General features: G+C 42.3%; 3 protein-coding genes across 3 annotated transcripts in view; 1 reads left to right on the top strand and 2 right to left on the bottom strand.

The window, feature by feature from the left end:
* The window catches only part of ablim2 (actin binding LIM protein family, member 2), an 81,870-nt gene extending 71,231 nt beyond the window's left edge, over nt 1-10,639 (bottom strand). Inside the window, exon 1 of the mRNA XM_065950416.1 lies at nt 10,340-10,639. Within this exon, the coding sequence (XP_065806488.1) occupies nt 10,340-10,352 (13 nt within the window). The 5' untranslated portion in view covers nt 10,353-10,639. The remainder of the gene's footprint in view (nt 1-10,339) is intronic.
* Nucleotides 10,640-13,629: 2,990 nt separating this feature from the next.
* On the top strand, nt 13,630-23,894 carry zcchc4 (zinc finger, CCHC domain containing 4). The gene is made up of 13 exons (XM_020643582.3): nt 13,630-13,819; nt 14,158-14,276; nt 15,358-15,440; nt 15,777-16,049; nt 16,598-16,678; nt 20,923-20,995; nt 21,072-21,222; nt 21,334-21,434; nt 21,590-21,711; nt 22,490-22,565; nt 22,652-22,703; nt 23,387-23,534; nt 23,638-23,894. Exons 1-13 carry the CDS (start codon nt 13,732-13,734, stop codon nt 23,759-23,761), a joined length of 1,491 nt encoding a protein of 496 aa, XP_020499238.2. The 5' UTR covers nt 13,630-13,731; the 3' UTR covers nt 23,762-23,894.
* On the bottom strand, nt 16,538-19,607 carry si:dkey-219e21.4 (E3 ubiquitin-protein ligase TRIM62). The gene is made up of 7 exons (XM_020643583.3): nt 19,460-19,607; nt 18,825-19,045; nt 18,225-18,320; nt 17,883-18,122; nt 17,767-17,786; nt 17,558-17,688; nt 16,538-17,412 (listed from the first exon to the last, which is right to left on the bottom strand). Exons 2-7 carry the CDS (start codon nt 19,041-19,043, stop codon nt 16,814-16,816), a joined length of 1,305 nt encoding a protein of 434 aa, XP_020499239.2. The 5' UTR covers nt 19,044-19,045; nt 19,460-19,607; the 3' UTR covers nt 16,538-16,813.
* Nucleotides 23,895-25,918: the final 2,024 nt, after the last annotated feature.

The following is a 25,918-nucleotide window of genomic DNA, read 5'->3' as shown; positions in this document are numbered from 1 at the left end:
CAGTCTACAGAAACAATCAATCACAACACACACAACTCACACACACACACACACACACACACACACACACACACACACACACACACACACACACACACACACACACACACACACACACACACACACACACACACACACACACACACACACACACACACACACACACACACACACACACACACACACACACACACGATCAGGAGAAAGTGAACTGATGAATAATTCATTGGATCATCGATCTCTCTTCTTCTCGCCACATAGCAGGAATCTGATCCAGGTTTTAAGTGCACAGTGAGCGCTCAAGCTCGCCGCACACTTTCCCATGATGCACCTGACAACAGTCTCTAAACATAGACCAAGTGTACTCATGTAACTAATCACATTAACTCAAGTACTGCACTAATATTGCACAACTTAATTAAACTTAAGTGTGGTTTGTTATAAATGAGGTAGTTCTATATCTAAAAGCAGAGCTAAAACATTTAACTGGTTAATTATTTTATATTTTAAAGAATGATTGGTTTGTACAAATTAGACTTTTGGTCCACGTAAGTCTTTTTTGCGTAAAGATATTATATTTATTATTTATATTATTATTATATCCGTCCTGTCCATGTAAACACGGCTCTGACAACAACACAGCCAACGGGACTCGAGCTTCTCCCTCATTGTAGACAGTCATGACTCAGAGACACATTCACACAGGATAGACTGGATTTATCATGTATTTATGTGTAACATGTCCTCATTTAAAGACATTTGGGGGGATATATGACAGTGGTGGGTAACGTGATCAAAGCTGAGATGATGCCAGGATACTCAAGACCTTGTCCCCTTTGTTGCATTTATCTTTTTTAATCATGTTGCAGCGTCGAGTGAACAGCTGCAGATACACTGTACAGTGAAAGATTGTGAGGTGTTTGTTACATCAAACACAAACTCTGGGTTGTCAGATGAGTTGTCACACAGCGCACTGAGAGAGAGAGAGAGAATAGATTCATTTGATCTTTGGGTAAAAGGGAGGAGTGTTGGTTATTTATATAAGTGTCATATGAGGAGCTGAGTGAACTGAATAAATCATTTCTTTCTGTACGTCTCTGTATATGTGAGAGTCTGCATCAAGAAATCTCTATGAAGATTTTTCTGGGTCACATCTGGAGTAGATGACAAAAGCGACACTCAATGCACTCAAACAATGTGAGTGTAAGTGAACACCCAAACTGTTTCACTGAGAAACTAAAAGGGGACAAATTCAAGAAATGAAGAAACACAACTGGTGCTGTTGACTGAACAAGACTCTGGTCTTGGATGCTCTGGATGCAGGAGTGTTTCCAAACTTTTTGTGACTGGGGTGGCCCAACTGGGGCACTGACTTGAAAAGATGGGATTTATGTTCAAAAGTCACAATTTAAAGTACTTAAAAAAGCAAAGTCCTGCACAGTCTAACTTGCCATGTTTTGGTCCTGACATGTCACAAGTTATTGCAATTAGACAGAGTGCATTACTTTCCTATGAACCTGTCTAATGAAAAAGATGTGCAAAGTTTATAATTTAAATTTAAAGTACAAAAAAACCTACATTGATAGTTAAAGTGCTACCAGCAGCCTTTGCATAAAAAACAACTAATAGTCGGTTTTAACATAAGTCCCGCCTCTGACAGGGAAAATAGCCAATCACAGTTTAGGCTTTTGGGATGTCACGTTGGGTGGCCAATCACATTTCTAGGGTGGCCCATGCCCCTATGGATAGCCCCTGTCTGGATGGTGGTCCAACAAAATCACCCACATTTGGCTTCCAGACAAGTGCAGTGGATATAAGAGCATTAAATACTAGAGACAGCACAATGAGCTCCGGAGTGCGCAGATTGGTGCACGATCATTAGGAAACTGCTGGTTAGAGTTCATGAAGAGCTAAGAAAATTAACTTGCTAATATAGCTTAAGAGAAATATACAAACATGATAAATGACATAAAAATAATAAAATAAGTCCTTAAATTCAATATCAGTAAGGTTATCACATGAGTAGTTTCCTTATTATTTCACTTCATTAAACCACACAGCTGCAGAGATTTAATGAACATGCTGCGGCTGCTTGGACACCGTCTGTAACATAACTCTGTTTACTGAATATTTCAGCTCCCAGTAAAATGCACGGCTGACCTTGATGGCTGCTGTCACACCTACAGTAAATGTCACACACTCAGCATGTTCAGCACCGAAGACTCAATTAATACTCCACGCTGCTGCATGCTGGAGCTGTGAGGCACGCAGGAGAGAATGAATAAAGCATGACTCGGTGGAAACTCGGCGAGGGATCTTTGGTGAAAAGCAATCAGCGATAGGACATCCCGAGGGAGCTCGTTTCTTTTTGGATCAAATATTTTAACATCTCTGTTGCAGATTTTTTATACATAACAAGGGTTCTTTTGTGCTTTTCATTATGCAAAGCTTTCAGTTTTCCCCAGGTTCAGATTTTTTTTAGCTAGGCTGAAATGCTTAACATGCACACACTCTTCTCCTTTTACTCTGATATATGGGAGCTAAGCATAATAATGAAGGGTAATCCTAGTATTTTTGATCATAAGTCCATTTCTGAGGTATAAATGACTAAGAGGTGATGAAACGTTTTCGGAATTGCTCCAGTAAATTATTTCAGCCAGCAGTTTTCTAGTATTGGCTGCAACATGATCCTTAAAGGAAACAGCTCCCAATGAAATAAGGTTGCACAGAAAGACAGTTTCAAAAGTTATTCAAAGTAGCTTATGTCATAATGAAAAGGAGGACATGTGTCTACCTGGACAGAATAGAACGACCCGGACAGGAAGTCAGGCAAGGAAACACACTTACAGTCCGGTCAATTTCCCCTCGGTTTGCCAGGCAAACAGGAAATCAACAGGTGTTGCAGCGTGCTCAAACTAGGATCAATATTGGAGATGCTTTTGAAAAATGGAGAGAGGTAAGAACACAGAAAGGTTTACAGACCCATGCAGAGCTGGATAAACACTGAAGCTTCAGTGTTCACCACATAGCAACCTGAGTGATTTACATATTGCTCCTTTAAAACAGGCTTTAGATCCTACAAATAATTAAAACATGAATACACTTTAGATTAAAAGTACATTGTATGTTTAGCTAAAGAAGATACTAATATTAGTTATTTCTTCTTCAATCCACAAAATAAAGTTTACTCATCAAAAACTGTGATGACAAACTGTTCAGTGTGTGCAGTCATGGAGGACAAACAAAATGCCATTCTTCCCTTCATCAAAGGCCCATGGAGAATAGCAGGCTGCAGGGAAATGTCACGAGCCCACACCACATTGTCAGCTTAATTACAACTGTGTGAGTGTGTGAGAGAGAGAGTATACAGTATGCAGTGTGTGTGTTTGTGCAGCCTCAGTGCAGAGGCTTAGCACCAGTGAGGTCACTCAGTATTTATCCCAATAAGAAGAGCTGTGGTGTCAGCCTGACTGCAGCCTGGATCTGCCCATCAGTTCTCTGGCATGTTATCATTCAGACACTGCAACAGCAGTGACTTAAACAGCTAGAAGAATGAATATTTATTCAATAGAAAGAACACACAGACATCGGGGTTCATTCAAGTTAGTTGTTAAAAATACAAATAAGTGGGTGGTCTAGTGTGTAGACAGCCCGGGGTTTCCATTTCTTAAGACTTTTATTTTATTTTATCCAACCTTTGAAAATGTATAAAAGCAATGCTTGACCAATGGCTTCAAGATGTAACGTCTTGACTCCAACTGGAGATGCTACGTTTTTCTGTCAGTGGCTCTGAGAAAAAAGTTTTTTAGGACTTGGGAACCCTTCTTATCCTACTTCCATGACACCGAAACCTCATTAGCCTGAAGGGTCTTTTGATTCGGCCCCTGACTCAGTAGAGGCTGTTGCGCTGCAAGTTTAAATCCTAGTCTCTGTGCCTTCGTAATTATCAAGGAAACCGTTGTGGGGTGGTGGGTGGGTGGATGGCAGGAAAGGGCTACTTCAGTAGCAGCTGACTCTTACTTATGCAGCGGTCTTTTGACGTAGCATCCGGTGTTTCCACGGCAACGATAAACATGTCATCGTGTATGACATGGCGGCTCTGTCATGGTGGCTTTATGTTACAGTACATCTATAAAATGAAGGATTTATCTGGCTTTGATAACTGTTGGAAATATTTGAGGTAATGTAAGTACACAATATATATAACTTTTTCTGATTAATTTAGACATTTTGGTGTAAAATTCTAAAAGAATTCTACATATAGTACCTTTAACGTTGGTAATGTTACAACACGTTACTGTGTTCACTCGAAGCACTGAAGATATCTGAGGATAATGTTCCTAACAAACCCCTCCATGTAAGATTGGCTGCCGTTAGCTGAATGTCTCATTACACCCCTAAAAGACAATGAGAGTGTTGTTGTATTTATGAGTCCTGATCTGTATTATACAGCAAATAATCTGTGATGTAGGCAGGAGATAGAGGGCACTGACTGGCCCACAAACATATTTTTAAGTATCATGTCTAGAACATGCAAATTCATGCCTGCAGAGTATTTAACCTTTCTCCTCTCTCCTGTACAAACACTTTGTCATGTACAAACCACCTGAGCAAACACACATATCCTCAAACCTGACAGAGAACACACAGTGACGCACAAACACACACACACACACCTGGAGGCAACACACACATTTCAGAGCAACATGTGTCTGAACATGGGGACTCATTGACACACATCAATTTAAAGCAAGAGAGCCGAACTTCAACGGTATCACAGCAGCCAGTAGATAATGATACACGAGTGTGTTTGTGGCTGTAACTGCTCACCGGTTCGTCCTCAATCAGAAGTTTCTGGGGCAAAGATGGCACAAAAGGCAGGGTTGGTCGTTTTCGAAAACTAGCATGATTTTGAAAGTAGCATTCCCTCAGTCTCATGTCTCGTTCAGCGGTAAGTATACTCACAGTATAAACTCCGTGATCGATGACGAGCTTTGAGTGTGGTCTAGTGGACACAAGAGGTAGAGAGCGAGCAGGGAGACAAGGAGGCGTGTGATTGGTTCATCAGATTGGTACCTCGTGGCAGACATTGGTCAAAGTTTTTAGAGGCTTACAACTGCTACGGATGACGGATGTTTTTTGTTCCTTTTTCAGAGAACATGAGTTATTAATTTCTGTCAGGACCTTAAGACAAGTTCAACCAAAATCTGAAAAAGTGGATCTGGAGGAAATTACCAACCCTGCCTTTAATGTTAGATATTGTATTGAGGAAATTTACAGTGACTACAATATATACCAAAGTAGAGCTGGAGCTGGTCTGTCTGTTTGTCCGACACCCAGTTTTTCTATGAGTTAAGTTCTTATCGTACAAATCAGCAGAGTTTCAAACTGAAGATGAAGTCAGGAGACTCGTGTCCACAGACAACAGATGGTTAGTGATACAGCGGTTCATTCACAGCGCTGCACAGGTGTTTTAAGACGCTGCTGAAGTCCACTGAGAGTGATGTGTTACTGCTGAGGAAGCTGATGACAGCATTAAACTAAGCTACAGCTCTGCACAACACAGATTTAATAATACATGTGTGATATTGTTCCCAGCTCTCTGCCAGCAGCCATGAGGTGAGTTTGTGAGTCAGCAGATTCTCACAGGCAGACTGAACACAAACACAGAAAACAGCCAGGGAAACAGAGAATCGATCGGGACTCTCCTCATGTGACCTGAGGCGTTAATCTGTGCAGGACTGACTGAACGGGTTAATCTACGACTATCCAGCCCTGTGAGTCACTGATCATTACTCCCATGGGTGAAGGCGGGGCTCAGTGCTGTATAAGAAGCTACCTTAAAAACAGATGACTACAGATGACTAACCGATTTAAAGAACAGGAAATAGGCGGCGTAAATATAATTCTTAAAGGAATGAAAAGAATGCAAACTGGCATGCAGGTTGATTTGACAGCTGAGGGTGTGTTCATGCCAAGCCTGTTCTGACTAGACGGTTTATTTGAACGTGACTGCACCACTCCTGTGGTTTTTAACGAGGTAAACAAAGTCGAACACTGGTGGCACTAAACAGCCACACTGACACAGATCTCTCAATAAAGATCTATTGTAATCTACATTTTAAAAGCCTCAAAATTTGATCTGACATCTATCTTGTAGGATGAAGGACAACATGGATAGAAAAAGAACAAGATGATTCTGAGTGTTTGCAACTTTGATATGATTCATGGGAATGTGAAATGTCCCTCATCCAAATGACCTTTGGAGCCACAGCTGCAGCTGGAGGCTCGATACAACAGTGATGTTGTCCTGCTACATGTAGATACACAGCTGCTTAAAAAAGGCATGTTCTTATTTACTGTGGCATTTAAAAGAAGCTCTAGATTTTACCCGGAAAGAAATAGTAACTTGATCATGATCTGAATTCATGAATATGTGACATTTAAGAAGTCTGCAAAGGTTTTTAATCACTCTGCAGTTGCAAGAATTGTTGCCGATTAAGGCAAAGGCAAATTTTTAAAGGCTTTATATGAGATTTTTCACATTTAAATAGAAATCAAGTATATCCTCTGAAAATAACTCTGTGAGTCATGACTGTCTACAATGGGTGTAACACCCGAGTCCCACTGTCTGTGATGTTTTCAGAGTTTTCAGAGTCCTATCTTCAGTTTGTTTACATCGCCGGGACGGCCGGCTGACTCCTCCCCTCACGTATAAAAGTTGTTTAATTGAGGGACTAGAGAAAAGAAGAATAACATACTGTACTCACTGCTTAACTGTGTTTCTAGATCACGCTCATTTCAGGTAAATTTACATGCAGTGTGAAGATACAAGCTAATAAAGATCGCTAGCATTAGCATGCTAACACAATAATGCACCACGAGTTGTTTTGGTTTCATGCTCAAGGGCGACATCTGCTGGATCAAAAAATCACATATAAAGCCTTTAAGGTGTTTTAGAATCACAATCCCCGATAATAAAAGCTGAAAAAAATGCTTTTTTGGCTGTGGTGTGTATGTGACTTCCGGTGTTACTGGAGTCAGCCTCTAGTGGACACATGATGCACTTCTATTCCGCATCGGCTTCATTTTTCAAGTTTTGTTAACTGCAAATACTTGCATTGCAATTAATTGTCAGCCCTAATTTAAAGTGACAGAACTGGGACAGAAGCAGGATAAGAGGGGGTCAGGATCAGGTCACAGGACCAGGTGGGATTAGAAAAAAGACTATACGTTTATTCCTGTGTTGTATGAACATTAAGCCTCAAAATCTTTAAATCCTTTACATATTTACCTTTCACGTTCTCTTTGCTTTTCATAAAGTCAACTTCTGCACACTCCCTGGGTCATATTTGCACATCGCAACACAAACTGTACAGCTCTTTCATCCATCCATGCTTCCATTATCTATAACGCTTCTCCTGTTCCGTGTCGCAGGGGGCTGGAGCCGACTCAAGCTGTCATTGGGCGAGAAGCGTGGGGTACACCCTCGCCTGTTCTCCAGTCAACCACAAGGCTGACACACTCACATTCACACCTACGGACAATTTAGAGTCACCAGTTAACATAACCAGCATGTCTTTGGACTGTGGAGTACCCGGAGAGAACCCACGCATGAACAGGGAGAACATGCAGACTCCACACAGAGAGGCTCCTGTCAGATTCAAACCAGGAACCTCCTCGCAGTGAGGGGACAGTGCCACCGTGCCTGTATTACCTGTTATAATGTTTTTAAAACAACCATGCTGTTACAAGAGGATGAGTGTAAAAAGTATCTCTTCATGCTTTTAGACACTCCATCTGCAAAGGCTGATACCCACATGACCTTCGAAATTAAATTCTGGCAAGACAGCTCTATTGAAATCCACCTGTATCTCTCTGCGCCACACACACACACACACACACACACACACACACACACACACACACACACACACACACACACACACACACACACACACCTAACAGTGTTTATCGTAGCTGCATGTGGAGGCCAGCTGTCATCACACACACACAGGTAGAGAGCTGAAATGAATGTTCCTCTGAAGTCCTCTCACACATCCAGCCAACACTGTTCAAAAGCTAAAGTGTCGCAGTTTTAAAAGACATCATTATTAGAAGAAGAAGAAGAAGAAGCAGGGAAGTCTAAACAAACATTTCCTTGTTTGTCTCTTTGGTTTGCACTTTGCAGAGGCCTGCTAATGAATTTCCCCCGTCTCGACTTCGCAGACAAACGGCAGCACTCTCATTAAGGGCTCCAGCAGTGCTGCAGAGCATCGACAGGTCTGCTCATTAAAGCCACGAGTCATCTGTGCTTCTGTTTACAGAGAGCTACATTCATTAAAGGGCTCCAGCCTCTGTTCACAGTTCTATCCTGTATTTTTATTTTCGCTAGATTAGGGCAAATATAAAACTTAAAGTCAGAGTTATGCACTAGTCAGCTCCAGATTTAGTTGGTTAAACTTGTTATCAATTGTCTTATTAATGCAGGTCCACAATGCCAGTTATGTCTGAGCTGTAATGCAGCCACCTGCCACTAGTCGAGGCTGAGGCGCTGGTTAATGGGCCTGCTCTCTTCTTCTCACTAGCACGGCTAACGTTAGCCAAACTCTGCAAACCAATTTGACTTTGTTTACCAGCAGAGTAATGTCCGTAGCAAAAGGGACAAAATGCCTGTGGCATTTAAAACAGCCCGTCAATCTCATCATTGAAGAATGTGATGAGCAGGTTTCGAACCGCAGTTAAAAAGGAGAGGCACATTATGTTTTGAGGACAATGTTGAGCCGAGTACAAGAAGTTGGGGCCAAATATTGGGTGTTTTCTTCCCGTAATTTTTTTTTTAATTTAATAATCGTAAAATCAAGAGGGAAATCAGACTGTAGGTGGATCCCTTGTTTCCACAACTGTCAGCCTTTTGTCTGTTTAAGGGTTGAACTATTTTAAAGTTGGAAGCACTGTGCATGACCATGATGGCAAATATTCTCATTATAGCGTCGTATCGGATTCGTTTAGTGCTTTGTTCCCCACTTTTGAGCCGTTCTTTTTACGTCAGGTCTTGGCTCAGGAGAACGCCCCCCCTCCTGTCCGACAGGGATAGTCTCCTGCTGAGAGGTGCATGTGTGAACAACCAGATCAGGAGGATTTCAGAGGTAGTCCCCTCAAATTCCTCTTGACATTTTCAGGAGCACATGTGTTAAAACTGCTTTAGTAACACCCGACATGGAATAAGCAGAAACGTCAGACAAAAGTGATCAAATCTCTTTAAATATCTTTTGATGTCAGTTACGGCTAAAAAATTATAACAAATAGGCAAGTCTGATCATTTCAGGTAGTTTTATCTCTACTGCCTGTGTGGTTATTTCCACTAGATTTCTACTGCAATGACTGTTGTTGTTAGCTCAACATGTAGACTATCTTATCTTAATTCTCTATACCTCAAACTCTGACTGTAAAAGGACAAACATTTTGATTTCCTTCTTACAATAAATCAGATTTTCTACTGACGTGTCTGGAAAGCAGGCTTGTCTGTTCTCTAGTTTGTGACATGGTGTCCCCTAAAGGTCCTTGACATAACCCCGGGGAGTCCCGAGTAAAATGTGAGCCATTGTAACATGAACTCCCACCTTCACGACAAAAAGAATGACCACACAATATTGCTATTCCCTGGCAGTCTGACCATGTAGTTCCACCGTTAACTGCATTTATTCGCTAGTAAACCCAGAAAACTGATTGTACTTGTTTTTAAGAAGTTGTACATCGCCTCGTGTTACATTCCACATATTTATTTGCATAATGCAAAACAAACAGTGCAGGACTTGACAGCAAACAGACTTGGAATAAGGACCAGCTCCGTGTTACATTTTTCAGACTCAACTCAAGGGAGTAAGGCAGCTGTGACAGCAGCCCAGCAGGATGTCTGGGCCTGCTGCACACACAACAGCCATGCATCTTTAAAAACCAGGAGTGACTGCAGAGCCACCAAACCCTCTGTGGGTGTCTCTACATCCTGACTAATTAACCCACATGACTTTAATAATCACAGGGACACATTTGAAACTGTGTCAGAACAACAAGACAGCCTCAGTGTTTACTGTGGCATCACATATTTACATGAAGGTAAACCCTAAAGCGTCTGCCTTCATTATCAAACTGATACATGTTGTTCTCTATTTTCAACAACATTTTGTGCACAAATTTACACCTGAGAATGTTATTGTGCACGAGAAGCAGGTTAGAAATTGCATAAATTACAACAGGGCAAACACACTCACACAAGGCGCACAATGGGGATATTTAAAGTGTGTTCGTGGTATTATTCCTTCAATAATAAAGGTCTTACCAGTGCTGCTCATGGTGCCAGTCAGATGTCTTCTCCAGTCAGATGATGCCCAGTAAATAAGCCCGCTATCCACATTGACAGTACATGGATGATGCCTGCAGCCAGCAGGATGAACGCAGCAGGGAGATGTTTACACCGGGGTGTCGCAGAGATCCAGGCCGGTCCTGGATGCTGCTGAGCCGGCAGAGAGGGAGAGAAGAACAGCCGCACTGAGGAGACAATGTCCCGCAAACACTGCACCTCACTGTACGGAGGACACACAGTGCAGGTTGGGTGTGGGCGCACGGTGGAGAAATGCGACTACAGTCAAGCAACATGCAGAAATAAAAGTGTTTCCGGTGGGAGATTTCAAATTAAATGTCAGTCTGAAAGTTAGGTCTATTTTCTGAATATGTGACAAGGCAGCAAATTCCACCACAGTGGTCATTATCAGATTAAGCCAGGTAAAGTCTTTAGCAGGTCCAGACAGAATTAAATATAAAGCCAAGCTATTGAAACATAGGCCTAGAACTGTAGTATGTTAAGTAAAAATAATTTACATACATTCTGAGCATGTTATTAACATTCTTAGTAGTTTTTTAATAATTTTTTTAATTTTAATCAGGCCAAAATATTAAATAAATTAAATATTTTATCAATAATGTTTGGGAAACAGCATTTGCAATTTTCATAATTTGATTATAACTCTATTAATTATTAAAATCAACATAAAAGTTTAGAATTGAAACTCCATCTGTGGACAACGTTATCACCATGACAACCAAACACGAATTCAGCTGATAGTCGCCAGTTCACCAGTTCACCAGTTCACCATTTCACCATTTCACCCGGTAACTCATTAAACTGAAACACCTGCTCATGCTCAAAATGAAAATAAAGCTTTAATATGTGAATATCATCTAGAAAATGTCGCTGTTTGTACAAATCCGATTATTTACTCAATACATATTTTAATAACAAACTTACTGAAGACTATAGGGGACAGAAAATTTATATTTTTTTAAGTTTCTCAAAAGAATGATTTTAATCACTTTTCAGGCTTTAAAAAAAGTTAGAAAAGATAACTTCCTCCAGACTCTAAATTACTTGAGATTCACATTGATGAAAGCCCCAAAATAAATTGTTATTTACATGTTATATTTAATTAATTCTCTTATTTAAATTTAAGTAATTATAAATGTTTGTATTGTTTTCTGCTCAGTTTGGTTTTTATATTCTGGTTTTGTAAATTAAATATGCTACTTGGAATCATTTGTAAAAGGGTTTAGCAGTGTAAATGGCTGTTAGTTAAATCAAAACAAACTTAAAGAGACTTAAAGAAGGCAAGGTGAACTTTTTTAATGAGGTATTAAGAACCTTAAAGCTCCTCGCTCCAGCCCCTGTTTTTGAAATATATTGAAACATATATTACTTCAGCTTCATATTCTTACAGTGGCCCTGCGGTCAGCTGCAAAAACATTTCTTATAACAATAAAATGTGCTTACATTACATATTTTTATTTTGTGAATTATTTTGTGGGTTGCGATTTTTCTTTAAATGTTGTATTTGTGTTTAAAGATGTATTGTCACTTTTGTGAATTTATTTACGCCCATTCATTAAGTATGTAAGTTTGTGAATATTTTTATATTTTTGCTGTCAATTTTTTTGGCTTCCTGGAAAATATTTATCCAGTTGACCATCAGGGCCACCATATTCTTACAGTATCAAATAATAAAGGGAAAAAGAAAAACCCCTCCAGTTTTTAGCCTACAATTAACATGCAAAGTCATCTGCATCCAACTCTTATTTTGAAGGGCTGCATCCATCCTTTCCTGTGTCATGTCGGTGAACAGCAGGCATCTTGTCTGTGCTCTGCTTCAGCATCCAGCAGACTGCTCCTGCACACACACACACACACACACACACACACACACACACACACACTCTGCATCCTCGAGCTGACAGCGCCACTGTGCTGGTGGCGCAGGCGCAGCTGACGAGGGAAATGTAGTATTTCTAGAACTACGCGTTCATTCTAATGAGCTGCGTGCTTCTGGGTGTGGACTACAACCCTGCTCAGTCTGTTCGGTGTAAACAAACCGCATTGTGGGAGAAATCTGAGGTGATGGAATATTTTAATGACCCTCTTTCTTGCGGCTGATTCGCTTTGTTTATGCAATGTGTTTGATGTATTGCAATGTATTGTGAGTCATCTTTGATCAGAATGCTAATTTTGAGTCTTTGTGCTCTTTGTGTGTGGTGTAAAACAATTGGCCAAGTGGCTCAATTATTTTTAAAATGTTTAATGCAGCTTTTGGGGAAAATATTAGCCTACTGTCTGTTGAAGAACTTTAGACAAGTCATTAGATTTTTTTTTTTTGAATTCATATTTTGATTCTTGGTTAAAGGTAACATAGGCCTGACTGTAATTTGGATTAAGATGACATTCATTCACATCATCAATAAAAACATGGTTATGCAGCCGCTCAAATAAAGACTGAGATAACACTGACCAACGTTGTGAAAATATTCACAGGACTCCAATATTTCAACACAAAAACTGAACTCACTCCAGATCCATATGAGCTTCTGTCGGTCCTGTCAAGCGCATGTCGTCATTAGGAGACACTTTAAGACTGACTTTAAGTCAGAAAGTTGAGAAATGTCAATAATTATGCAGCAATTAAATTGTTAAAATAACCCCTACATACATCAAAATTAAACCTGTACATGTACAATTAAAAACTAGACCTATAGCATAAGAACATTTACATAAGTGGTGCAGGAATAAGAATAAAAACCTATGTACAATTTTTCAAACACATGTAAAATTAGACCTCTCTATATATCGCTTCATACTAACGGTGGCCCTGCAGTCATGATGAATTAAATAAACATTTAAAATAAACATAAAACATTTGGCTTACTTAGGAGGGTTTCTCATTATTTCAATAAACCGAGTAATTATTTTCAGACATTTTTTTTATTTCCACATGAATTGGTTATTTGTGCTCTCTGTCTCTTAAGAGGACTCTATGAATTACCCCCCAAAAAATATGTTAAAAGAAGTTATTAGTGGGAAATAAACCCTTAAAAATGATGAAATTCTGTAATAAAACAAACATCTATCCAATTTGTTATAATGTGATTATCACCCAAATACAGGATAATTCCCGGTGTGGTGTAGCTAAAGCTCTAGATATCAATATTAATCCTCTATTACATTCAGAACAGATTGTGCTCTGTTTTGGTTGGCTGCTGACGCACATTCTCCGCGACAACATTCTCACGACGTCATATTCGCTCGTCTGAAAAAAAAAAAAAAACAGCATGGCACCCACTTGACAGAGAAGAGTCTCGTGTTAGATCTTGCACCGTGAATATAAGAAGCTCTGTATCGATATTACCGACATGGATATAACTGAGGCACACGACGACACTTTCGGAATAGAAGTTATTCTTGAAGAAGGGAGTAAAACGGCGCCATGTTGTCCGCATGGTAAGTTTATATTTAGAGGAAAACCACCAGAGTCCGTCAGAAATGAGCACTAAACTGTTTTTACTCCTGTTACGCCATATATTTAAGGACAATGTGAGATCTTCCTGAGTGAGTTTGGTGTGTTAATGAATTCGGCTTAGGATAAAAATGTTGTCGCAGCAAAATATGAACTTTAATGATCCGTCGACATGTCTTAAAATGAGCCATGTGCTAACTGAGCTGAATGTTTGTTTAGAGATAAAGGGGGATAAAGCTATGTTTTTTAAGGTTGTTTTTGTCAGTCTTGTAGAAGTACTGAAGACTAAATCAGCACATTGACATGTTTTCCTCTCTACCAGGTCCCACCCTGCTGTTTGAGAAAGTTGGTAAAGGAGGAGAGAAAGGCAGGAGGTTTTACGCCTGCTCGGCCTGCAGGGACAGAAAAGACTGCAAGTTCTTCCAGTGGGAAGATGACAAGGTAGACATGCCACCGTTATGATAGTCATCCAGTTACCTACATTTATATCTGTAACAAATGCAACTTTCATACAGTCTAGATTCATTTACAGATCAAGTGAAATATTTGTTTGTTTTTTTAATCTTGGATATTACAGCTCATGAAAATCTAAAGCCCAGGATCTCAAAATATTAGATAAGATGAACCAAAAAAAGGATTTCTAAAACAGAAAAGTCAACCCTTCTGAGAAGTATGTTTATTTATGCGCTCAGTACTTGGTCGGAGCTGCTTTAATTTAGATTACTGCATCAATGTGGTGTGACTTGGAGGCTCTTCTGAGGTGTTATGGATGCCCAGGTTTCTCTGATAGGGGCCTTCAGCTTGTCTGTGTTGTTAGGTTCTGGTGTCTCTCATCTCCTTCTTGATGATACCCCCGTGGATTCTCTGTGAGGGGTTCAGGTCAGGCGATCTGACTGGCACAGTAACAACACAGTCAGCAAACCAGTTACTGGTAGTCTGGGCTCTGTGGGCAGCTGCCAAGTCCTGCTGGAAAAGGAAATCAGCATCTTCTTAAAGCCTGCCAGCAGACGGCAGCGTGAAGTGCTCTCAGATCTCCTGGCAGACGCTGCGTTGATCCAGCACAGTGGACCAACACCAGCAGACGACATGGCGCCCTGAATCACTGACTGTGGGAACTTGACACAGGGCGCCTGACATGAACCTCACAAGTCTAATCTAGGTGTATTGTCAAGAGGAAGATGAGACACCAGACGAACTGAAGGTTCGCCATCAAAGCTACCTGGGCTTCCATAACACCTCAGCAGTGCCACAGGCTGATTGGCTCCATGTGACACAGAAATTAGTGCAAAAGGAGCCTCGACCAAGAATGAGTGCATAAATGAACACACGTTTAGAAGGCTAACATTTCAGTATTATTAACCCCTTTTCTTGATTGATTTTTGACAGCTGTGTAAGCTGTAATTATCTAGGATGTATCTTTGAACGTTTCCACGGTATTCATATTTTTCAAGATGCTGCTGTATAATAAAAGTCCTCCTGTTTCTGGTGACCTCTTGTTGACTGAAATGCATTTACCTTTTAGGTTTCTGAGGCCAGACTCTTGGCCCGAGAAGCAGAGAACAAGTCAAAGGGACCTCCGTACAGCCAGCAGGAGTACTGTAACAGGTAAGGAGTCACCTGCAGCCTGTCATAGCTTTGTTCTGCCTGATGCAGGAAGTATGCCAGGCTGTCTTATAAACTCATGAGAGACTGCGTTCCTGCAAAAGTGGACTGGCCCTGATATGTAGGCGGTTGATAAGTCATTACAGAAAGAACATTTCAAATAAGTCTGATGGAGAGGGTCAGTGGGAATCACGGGGAAACTCAGGATTGGATATGAAACGCTTTATGTGGCCAACGTTAACGATAATATCACAACGAAGAGATTCTGTAAAAACAGGTTGTGAGTTTAAATGTACCAAAATCCCGTCACATTGGCGATGTGTGTATCCTCTCCCTCAGGTTTAGAAAGTTCTCCTCCCTCCGTGTGGACGAGAAGAAGTTCTGCCAGGACTGTCAGACGCTGCTCCTGCCCACAGAGCACGAGGCTCACTCGTCACACGGGACCTCGTACGTCACCGCTGCCCAGCTGAGGAGGCCGAGCGTGCTGCTGCGTCCGCTCCACAACAAGAAGAGTAACGCTCAGTACCTGTTCACAGACCGCAGCGCACACTTCCTGATCGACACCCTGGCAGGCCTGGGCTACAAGAAGGTGCTGTGTGTGGGGACACCGAGGTGAGGCACACACACTATGAGAGGCATTGTGGGTTTAAGGAAGAATGTGCGACATGTTCCACATAAATACAGCAGAAATCAAGTCTATCCTGTAAATGTCTCTCTGAGGCTTGACTGTCTACAATGAGTGTGTTCACACGGACTGGACGGCCTTGTGTTTGAAAGCTGTTTTAGTCAAGGACTAGAGAGAAGAAGAAGAATCGATAGAATACTCGACTTCTAAAAGAATCGATTACTGCAGCCCTCTAATGAACCTCTCAGTTGTTGCAGGACTTTTTCAGAAGGTATTACTAAGATCATTTGGTTACACGTGTGCATTGGTTTATGAGTGCAAATATTTTCTTCATGCATTCCAAAAGTCATTGGTGCCCAACATTTTTGCTTTTTCCTAAAATTAAATTATGACAAACTCAGAGGAGCGTCTCCCCAACCAATGAATTAGAAAGTGAAAAGGGCTGATGATAGACATGAAACAAAAGAAACATGACTAAGTTTTTAAACATTTTTATTAAATTCTAATAATAAATGATTGTTGGTGATTGTTTCAGACTTCATGAGCTGATCAAGCAGAGAAACCTGGAGCCCAAAAACGAGCCGATGAAGAGTCTGCTGCTGGACATCGACTTCAGGTTGGTTCATTTTGATTATTTTTAGGCTTGAAGCATTCTTGGCAAAGCTGATGTTAGGGTGTAAATGGACAGAGAAGATTGAACACATCCTGGTTAGAGGGACCTTCAGAGTCCACCTCGCGGTGTCCCGCAGGGTCAGGGGTTGTTGAGGTGACAGAGCTCCAGGTGGTTGGGCCAGGTCTGGGTCTCCGGTGGTTTGAGGAAGCGTACTGCGGCGTGCAGAGGCTCGGTGAACTGATGATGAGCTCTGTCGAACACGGGCGTCACGGCTGCCGAGAACCTCTGCAGGACCGCCATGTTGTCTGCGTCGTAAAACACCAGCTGGCCTTTCTCGTAATTCACCCACACGCCCACCTTTCCCAACGCCGCCTGCCCGACTCCCTGACACGTCACATGCCGGTCGTTGTGCCAGGCGGACAGGTTGCCGCCACGGAGCTCCACGCACCACGAGTTCCTGTTCCGGCCGAGTTTAGCTCCCTTGTCCCGCCCCTTCCTCTCCAAGCGGGTGTAGGCCACGCCCACAGCCCAGGCCGAGCTGCAGCGGACGTCGACTTCCCAGTAACTCTGAGGAGCTGCAAGAGGAGTCCCACTCAGGGCGCAGCACACCTTATCAAACTGCAGGGGGTGCTCTGGAGCAGCAGGGGCGGAGCCTGAGAAAGACAAGCCACGCCCATCTGAGGTCATAGCGATCTTGCTGTGGCAGGTCTGCCAGTCGATCACCATGGGAGATGAATCTGAAATGAAAGAGAGAATCCAAAGTCAATGAAATGTGGTGGCTCCACTGAGATCAATATAACAGCTACTTCCTGAAAGGCGTTCTGACACTAAAATATCTAACAATAGGTCGTTCTTCATGCTGTACAGCTCGGCTCTGAGTACCTAACAGTAGAGTCTTCCTCTGCAGCTGAGCTCTCAGCTGTTTGGAGATCGACGATAACGTCTTGAGAAGCTTTTCAAATCTCTCCTCATTCAGTCGGATTTCTTTCTCCGAGGCGTCCGGCTTCTTCGGACTGAAACAGATCACAGAGAGAGTGATGAGCTCTGCCGTGGAGCTGAATCGTCCTCATGTAGTGGTGCAAGAGTTTTACCTCAGAGTCTCGTTCTGACCCTGCAGGTGAGACACAAACAGAGGCGCTGATTTAAAAACAACAGGATCAGTTAGTTCACATTCAAAGTGAGTCGGCGAGCAGCTCCTGAGTCACACCTTCTCCTCGTCCTCCTCCGGCCCCGCGCTCTCACTTAGCACTCGCTGGGTGCTGCTGATGTTCTTAGAGACCTGGTCCTGATGCCGCTCCCAGTTCTTCAGGACTTGGTCCAGTCTGGTCCTGGTCTGTCTCAGGTCCAGCTCCAGAGAGTAGAGGACGGTCTGCTCGTCCTGACTGAGGACAGAACGCATGCTCTCGAAGCGCTCTCTGACCTGCTGCTTCATCACCTCTGTGCTCCTCTTCAGGGACCAACAGGAACAGTTATTACTCTACCTGCACTGTCGATGGGTTTATGTTTACACAGTGATTATTTTAAACATGAAGGAGCCTCTCATACTCACAGAGAGGTCCGCCCTGCGTTTCTTCAGAGACTGGATGTGAGCTGCAGTTTTGGATCTCTCCGTCTGCAGCTCGTCCAAACGTCTGCTCAGCTGCTCCTGCAGAGTTTACAGTTACAAACATTGACAACTTGTTATTTCAAACTGAATTAATCACACATGTACACGTGTACAGATTTCAGGCTGAGCTGCATGTGTGAACAGAAACATTCATATTTTTCTCTCAGACTTAACCCGGAGTTTCTCCTCCAGCCTCCTCGTATTTATTCTGCAGAAAGTCAGAGTGAGCTGATGTGAGAACGCAGCAGGATATAATCAGGAGAGTTCACCTGGAGCGAGTGGGAGGGGGTGGTGACTTTTATTCCCTGTGATCGCTGCACGACCATAGACTGTCTGCACGCCACCGTTTCAGCAGACGTCAGTCCGCACTAATGTTGTTTAGTGTTCTTTAAAGGGTCCCTCTGCAGCGTATCTTTGGTGCAAAGTCCACTCAGAAAAAAGCCTATTTTCAATTTCAGCTCAAACATGTCCTCAGTGAATTGAATCCTTTAAATATCAGCATAAATTAAAAAAATCTCATAATGGTCCGTCTCTTATTCTTACCTGAGTGGGCAGTCCAGCGTTGGCCATCTTCTTCTTCAGTTTAGGAGAACGAGGGAAAGGCTGAACGGTTCTGTCGCTGTTTGAATCCAGAGAAGTGAAGCTGAATCGGTCCTGCAGTACGCCGTACGAGTCTGCAGAGGGCGCCGCAAGACCGCTCTGTGCTGACTGAGCTGCTGGTGACCTCCCATTACCAACAGCTGCACCCTCTTTTTCTGCCATTTCTGTGAAGCAGATAAAACATGAAACATTCAAACCTCTTCCTTGGATCTTTTCTACCTTTTTATATTGTCCGCAGAGTTTATTGTGTTTTTAACTTTCTGCTGCAGAGAAACCTGTTCTTCAGGTTTATGGAAAGTCTGAAAAACACACCCGTCCTGGACTCATGCAAAAATCTAGGCAGCCTGTTTTTGCAGATGAACTGAAAACAAAACGGCTGCAAAATGTAACAACTTCAAGTTTGTTCAGCGTTCAGTTTGTCAAAGTTTGCATAAACACGGCTGCAAAGTTTTTTAGCATCATGTTGATCGTGGAATCAACCTGTAAGCTTTGCAGAGACACGAGTCATATTTGCATTTATTAAAAACATATGCAAAGTCGATTTTAGCATGAATTCATTCTGATTTAGAAGTTCTTACCAGAGGTCTGTTTGCGCAGCGTCTGATTCGTGTGTCTCTGTAAAGAATGTGCAGCGTGGCGATGCACTGAGGGAGTGTTCTGATACAAGCCACAGCCTGCGCACACACACAACTTATCCTCACCTGGATACACACACGTCAGGATCAGCGGTGTGTTTGCTTAGCTTGTGTGCGTGTGTACAGAAGATGAGTTCAGACTCGCTCTCATTTTCCTGCCTCCAGTTTTTACAGACGGAAAGACGATGTGTTACATATGAAGGTCGTCTGAACGTTCAGTCTTTAAAGGGTTAATCCAGTCTTTCTTTGAGCTCTCTCTAAAAGCTAAATAAATAACATGTGCAAAGCTTGGGAAAAGCTTTATTCATGTTTTTTAACCTGCAGCTGCAGAACAAACTGTGAAGAGTGTAACTTAATCTTTCAGGGCAACTGCACCCCGTCAAAATAAAGGCCTAATGACTAATAAATAAATAACTGTGCTGATAACATTGTGAAGGGATGACAGTCTAAACTGAAAGTCCCAGGCACCCTGATGCAGTAAAAAAATCATTTATTCAACAGGGATGTGAAAAAATGGCAGACTTGAAGTGCATGTCCTGCCAGTGACGGAAGTCTTTGACTACGTTACAGAAAAATACTTTTTCAAACAGGGAGATGCATTTTTGAGATTCTCTTAAGAGCCACCAAACTCCATCGAGAAATTCAGCTTTTTTTCATGCAAACATCACAGGAGATGCTGCTTTACTGCAGTTAAATCAGCCTCTTTAGGGCCTCTAGGCATTTGTTTGGCGTTTGAGTGTTGTTTCAAATGTTTATATCTTGAGTGTTGTGTTGTGTTTTAGTGTTGTGTCAAATGTTTGTGTCTTTGTTTCCTGTCTTAATTGTTGTGCTGCAAACGGAGCTGCTGTGACGCAAGGCAAATTTCAGACTACGTCTGACAATAAAGTATTATCTATCTATCTATCTAAAAACAAAAGTCTCATTACAGCCCTTTTCATGGTGCAGTTCTGCGACAGCGCTGTTTGAAGCTCCGCCTTCATTACACCTGAACACATTCATATAAATTCTTTAATGCTGTAATATCGGTGAATTCACATTGCGTTACGGCGTTGCAGAAGCGTAAGAAAGCGCCGCACAGTGGGAGCTCCACATACACACACACACAGTCAGACATGCATTATGGCCTGGGGGGATCACTGCCACGTCCTCCCATCACATCTCAGTGACATTCAGATTGAAGGGTAAACGTCACAGGGACGCAAATATCGGGCCTTGGATTGGCAGTCTGATCAGGGCTAATAATACAAACAGACTCTGATGATGGCTGTTAATACAAACAGACTTACCCCGTGCAGTCATGGAAGGACTTAGGCATTCATTTCAGACCTTCATTTTTACTCTGTAGTGTTTTCAGATTCATTTAAAAAGTCCAATGATGATCATTCATTGAGTTTCTTGTGTTTCAGATACGCTCAGTTCTACAGCCGGGATGAATTCTGTCACTACAACATGTTCAACCATCACTTCTTTGGAGGAGAGGTGAGAGTTCAAACACATGAATGTGTGCCGTGTCGACTTAAAGTTCAGTGTAGTAAAGGTGTGAGTCTCTCGTCAGGCTTCCAGTGGCGTCCTGCAGACCTTCCTCTCCGACAGCGACGGGGAGAAGGTGGTGATGGTGGCCGACCCTCCGTTCGGCGGTTTGGTGAAACCTTTAGCCAACAGCTTCTCTCTGATGTCCCAGCTGTGGAAGAAGCTGCAGAGTCCTGGTTAGTGTCACTGTCAGCAGCAGCTTGTAAACACAACACTCAAACATGGCCCCTCCTCCTGAGCTCAGACTGCAGTGTGTGAAGTTAACATCTGTGTCGTTGTGCGTGCAGACAGCAGTAACTCCGACCTCTCCATGATGTGGATCTTCCCGTATTTCTTTGAGCCTCGTATCCTTGAGTGTCTCCCCTCCCTCACCATGCTGGACTATCAGGTAAACTCCCTGTGTAAAAGGTTTAGAAAGACACAGATAAGAAAACAAATGACTGTTTTCATGTCCGGATATGAGCTCTGTGCCTTTAAGAGATCACACAGTTCCTCCGGAAGAATATAAATAATGCAGTATTGTTGTTTTTTTGTTTCTCCCAGGTGGACTATGACAACCATCCTCTGTACAAACACGGGAAGACGGGCAGGAAACAGTCTCCTGTCCGAGTCTTCACTAATATTTCACCCAAAGACGTCGTCCTGCCCAAAGAGGAGGGCTACAGGTACGAACACACTCGCTCTGTTTACAGCAGGGACATGATGCTGATACAGAAAAGGTCACTAAACACACCCCGACAGATGTGTACACATGTTCGGAGTAAAGCCATGGGTAGGATTAAAATGAGGATTATGGACAGATGGATCTCAAGGAAACATAAAGTCTCCGACCAGGGGTTCCCAAACTTTGCCATGCCAAGGACCCCCATATAGAGGATCCCCATATATATAGAGGACCCTATACAGAATGACCCACTGTGAAACTTCTTAAATTCCTTCCTCCTTCCTGAACATAACGACGAGCACAGCAAACGTTTTGAAAATCGTCTTCTCGTATCAGAACAACTGTTGCAGCTTCTCTTCAGTGCCGCAATGTGTCCTTGCCTAGACCAGCTCAGTCTGCTTGGCTCCAACGCGTTCTCCTCCGTGTCTGATGACAGATCATTTTTATACCATAGAACAAGCGACAGTAACTCAACAGAAAAACAAAGAAAGGAGAGAAGAATCATCAGTCTGTGGTCAAAACTCTCAGAAAAGGAGCTCACAGTCTAAAGGGTCTTCCTGCTTGCACACCTGCCCGCCTCAGCTAATCAAGACCGCAGCTCCCCTGCTATTGGCCGTACAAGCAGTGAGGAGGGAAAAACAATGAAAGATTGATAGATATTCTCTTTTTTGTGGTAAAGAAAATCTAATCATGATCTGTACTCAACTGATTCTACAGTAAAGAATCTGCTGCCTGAACACATGATATTAAAAATCTCTCGTGTCTTCTCCTCCCGATAGATTTTGCTCTGCATGTCAGAGGTTTGTGTTGTCTCTCAACAAACACTGTGCCAAATGCAACGTCTGCCCGTCGAAGGTAAGAAGTCACAACAAAATACATTCACTCTGAGAAGCATTCACATGTTGACTTAACACTCCTCGTTTCTCTGCCATTATCTCCAGGATGGAAGAGAGTGGAAGCACTGCTCAACATGCCAGAAATGTGTGAAACCATGTGAGTAAATATGAAAGAGTGATAATGTTCAGGGTACTAAAAGGTCCAATCAGTGAGATGTGTAGTGATTGAAAGGATAAAGTGAGCTTACTATATGATCAGACATTAAGAAACATGCAATGTTGAAGTGCTGGCTTCTCTGACAACAATGCAGCAGCCAGTATGTCCTCCTTCTAACTTTAGATTCTGGTCCTGAATGATCTGGATTTGTTTGGACCAGAGAAGGTAGGCGCTTTTAAGGCGGTCCCCTCTGTTTGTCAGATATGAGAGCAGTTATCAGGTCAACAGGTGTTGCAGCGATGGAAGCGGGCAAGAGAAGTGGTTCAGATAGAAGTGATTGTACCCGACCTAAAAAGCCTCTGCATGTTTCTAATAAGCTCCACGAGCAGAAACGTGCTCAAACTAGGATCAATATTGGAGATGCTTTTGAAAAATGGAGAGAGGTTAGAACACAGAAAGGTTTACAGACCGATGCAGAGCTGGATAAACACTGAAGCTTCAGAGTCCACCACATGGTGACCTGTGTGAGCATCGACTCTAGAGAGGAGGGGGCGGGGGGAGACAGCTCTCTACAATGTTTTGAATTTAGACTGCAGTACCCATTTTAAACACTAGGTGTCAGAGTTACATACTGTTCCTTTAATGTCATGTCGTGGTTAATGTGTTGCATTTCCTCCTCTAAGCGTGGAGACACTGCCAGGCTTGTGGCCGCTGTGCTCTCCCGGATCACCCGTGTGGACAAAGTGAGGGTAAGCAGGGCTGCTTCAACTGTGGCAGCCTGGAGCACAAACGCAAAGCCTGTCACGTCAAAGAGCAACACCGGAACAACAGGTGAGCTCAGGGTTCAACTTCTGCGGAGGATTTAATCTCTCCACTTCATCGAAAGATTCCATAATTTACACGTTTTAACATCTGATCCCCGTCTGTCCTTCAGTCAACGACTTAAAACCAAGGGTAAGGGCAAGAACCTTTCCAAGCGTCCCACCATCAAGCCGAAAGGAAAGAGGAAGTCTGGAGCAGCACGCAGAGCCAAGAAGATGGCCGCTCTGTCTGTGTGACCTGAGGGATCATCCAGCAGCATGACAGCATTCACATTCAAAGCAATGAGTTGTTTTTTTAAATAGAATCTCTAACATCTGCCCCTGACTCTCTTATTGTTCAAGTACAATAAAAAAGAAAAACAAAAAATGACTTTATATTTACTTTATTTAAATCCAGACTTCAGATACCATGATCATGAGAATATAAAGCTACAGAGCGATGTCCCAGGATGCAACATTATAAATCAGTCATGCCCTACAGCAACATTTCCACTTAAAGTTGTGGTGAGTCAATGTGTTAACACAGCAGATAATATTCCAGCGATGCGGCAGAGAGTGAGTGATCGATCGGTTTGACTCGACTCTTTTCTGCTCGCCACTTTGTTCTTCTCCACTCTGTAGTTGATTCTGTGAATATGTCCAAACACACACAGCATTGATATAAAATCAGAAAACAGTCATTATAGTCTCATCTGACAACATGTCTAACCTCCTGAGACCTCTCTCCTCCTGTGAGATGCATACTGTAGTTGTTTTCAAATATGTGCTCCTAGAATTAGAAAAAAATCTTGCACATCCATTTGATAAGACCGGTGCGTAGTAGAGCAATGTGTCCATCAATGACTTAAAGCTAAACTCCCACACTCACTTGCAAATAAACTTTTTTTTTGGCAACGCTTCATTGGGAAAACACAGAACATATGCAATCCTGAAATTTTCTAGAGACAGTCTATGGTTGTGCAGCGATCACAGGGAATAAACGTCACCACCCCCTCCCACTCGCTCCAGGTGAATTCTCCTGATTATATCCTGCTGCGTTCTCACATCAGCTCACTCTGACTTTCTGCAGAATAAATACGAGGAGGCTGGAAAAAGGCTTCAGTGAGCAAATGAAGAGCTGGAGCAGCGATAACAAGTCCAGACACTGAAAATAACCATTTTCTTAATAATGTCCATTATGTCGTGACTCACAAAAACGCCCAACCCTGCAGGAAGGTGAGGGATTATGTGTGGCTTGTTTTGTCCTGTCAGCTGTCCTCTGAAAGTATCTGACTCAAACATTAATGAAGTTCTGTCCTGTCCTTACACGCTGCACGCTGTGTTAGGTTAGAGAACAACTGTCACAATGAACACTCCTTAGTATTAGTATTTCAGTATTTATTTATTTGCACAATAAGAAAAAAAATAGAGAATAGTCTGTGCAGGAAGAGGCAGAAAACTCAAAGAGCTTATTTGAATCCTCTGCCTAAATAATGTTTAAATATCACCAAATTAAAAAACAACAAATAATATCCCACACAAAGTCAAGATACAGAGTAGAGTTTTCACAATGCCAGTCCTTTTACATTTGATGCAGTTCTACCACGGCCAACAGAAGTAAAAGTCAGACACACCCATTGGCTTGATTTTAATTACTAAACATTTTCAGGCAAACTCCTGCACGCTGTCTCAATTACACACATACTGAAGTGTTTGTTCAACTTCATCACCTCCTCTGCTCCGTCTGTTTTCTAAGATTTATGAAAGTAACTCTTGCATCTTTCTGAGACACCGAAAGTACTTCAGTGTTTTCCAATCTGTGGGTTTGACATTCGAAACTCACAGGTTATCTCTACAATGTGACTTTTAGGACATTTCTTACTTTTTAATGATGATCACAAACTGTGTTAAATCAGTTCAAATTGACAGTTTTCCCTCTAAATAGTTTATTAGTACTTGAGGTTTTGCACAAACATCTCCCAGATTTGCTTCAAGGATTCAGAAAGTGAGGTCAGCGATGGCCACCAGAGGGCAGCATTGTTCAAGTGTGTTATCTGCCAGGATGCCTTGCCTACAGGAGGTTATTTTAAAGCAGTTCCTCTGAGCTTCGTGTACATGTAATGTATGTTGTGTTTATATAATAACAAACATGTCAAATAGGACGAACATCTATCTCCTCTAAGTGTGACACAGAGGCTGTCTTATAAACGAGATGGATAGTTATACAGAACATCCTGCACGAATCAGACACTGTATATGTTTATGGTGATAACAGTGAGAAGACGGATTCATCCTCACACACACACACACACACACACACACACACACACACACACACAAGCTTTCATTCATGTTTATTCAGTCTGAACAGTGAAGGTAACCAGAAACCAGAGCGCTGCAGAGAAATGTACAACA

The sequence above is a fragment of the Labrus bergylta genome, chromosome 22 (genome assembly GCF_963930695.1).
Source record: "Labrus bergylta chromosome 22, fLabBer1.1, whole genome shotgun sequence".
NCBI lineage: Eukaryota > Metazoa > Chordata > Actinopteri > Labriformes > Labridae > Labrus > Labrus bergylta.
This window is presented reverse-complemented; position numbering and strand designations above follow the sequence as displayed.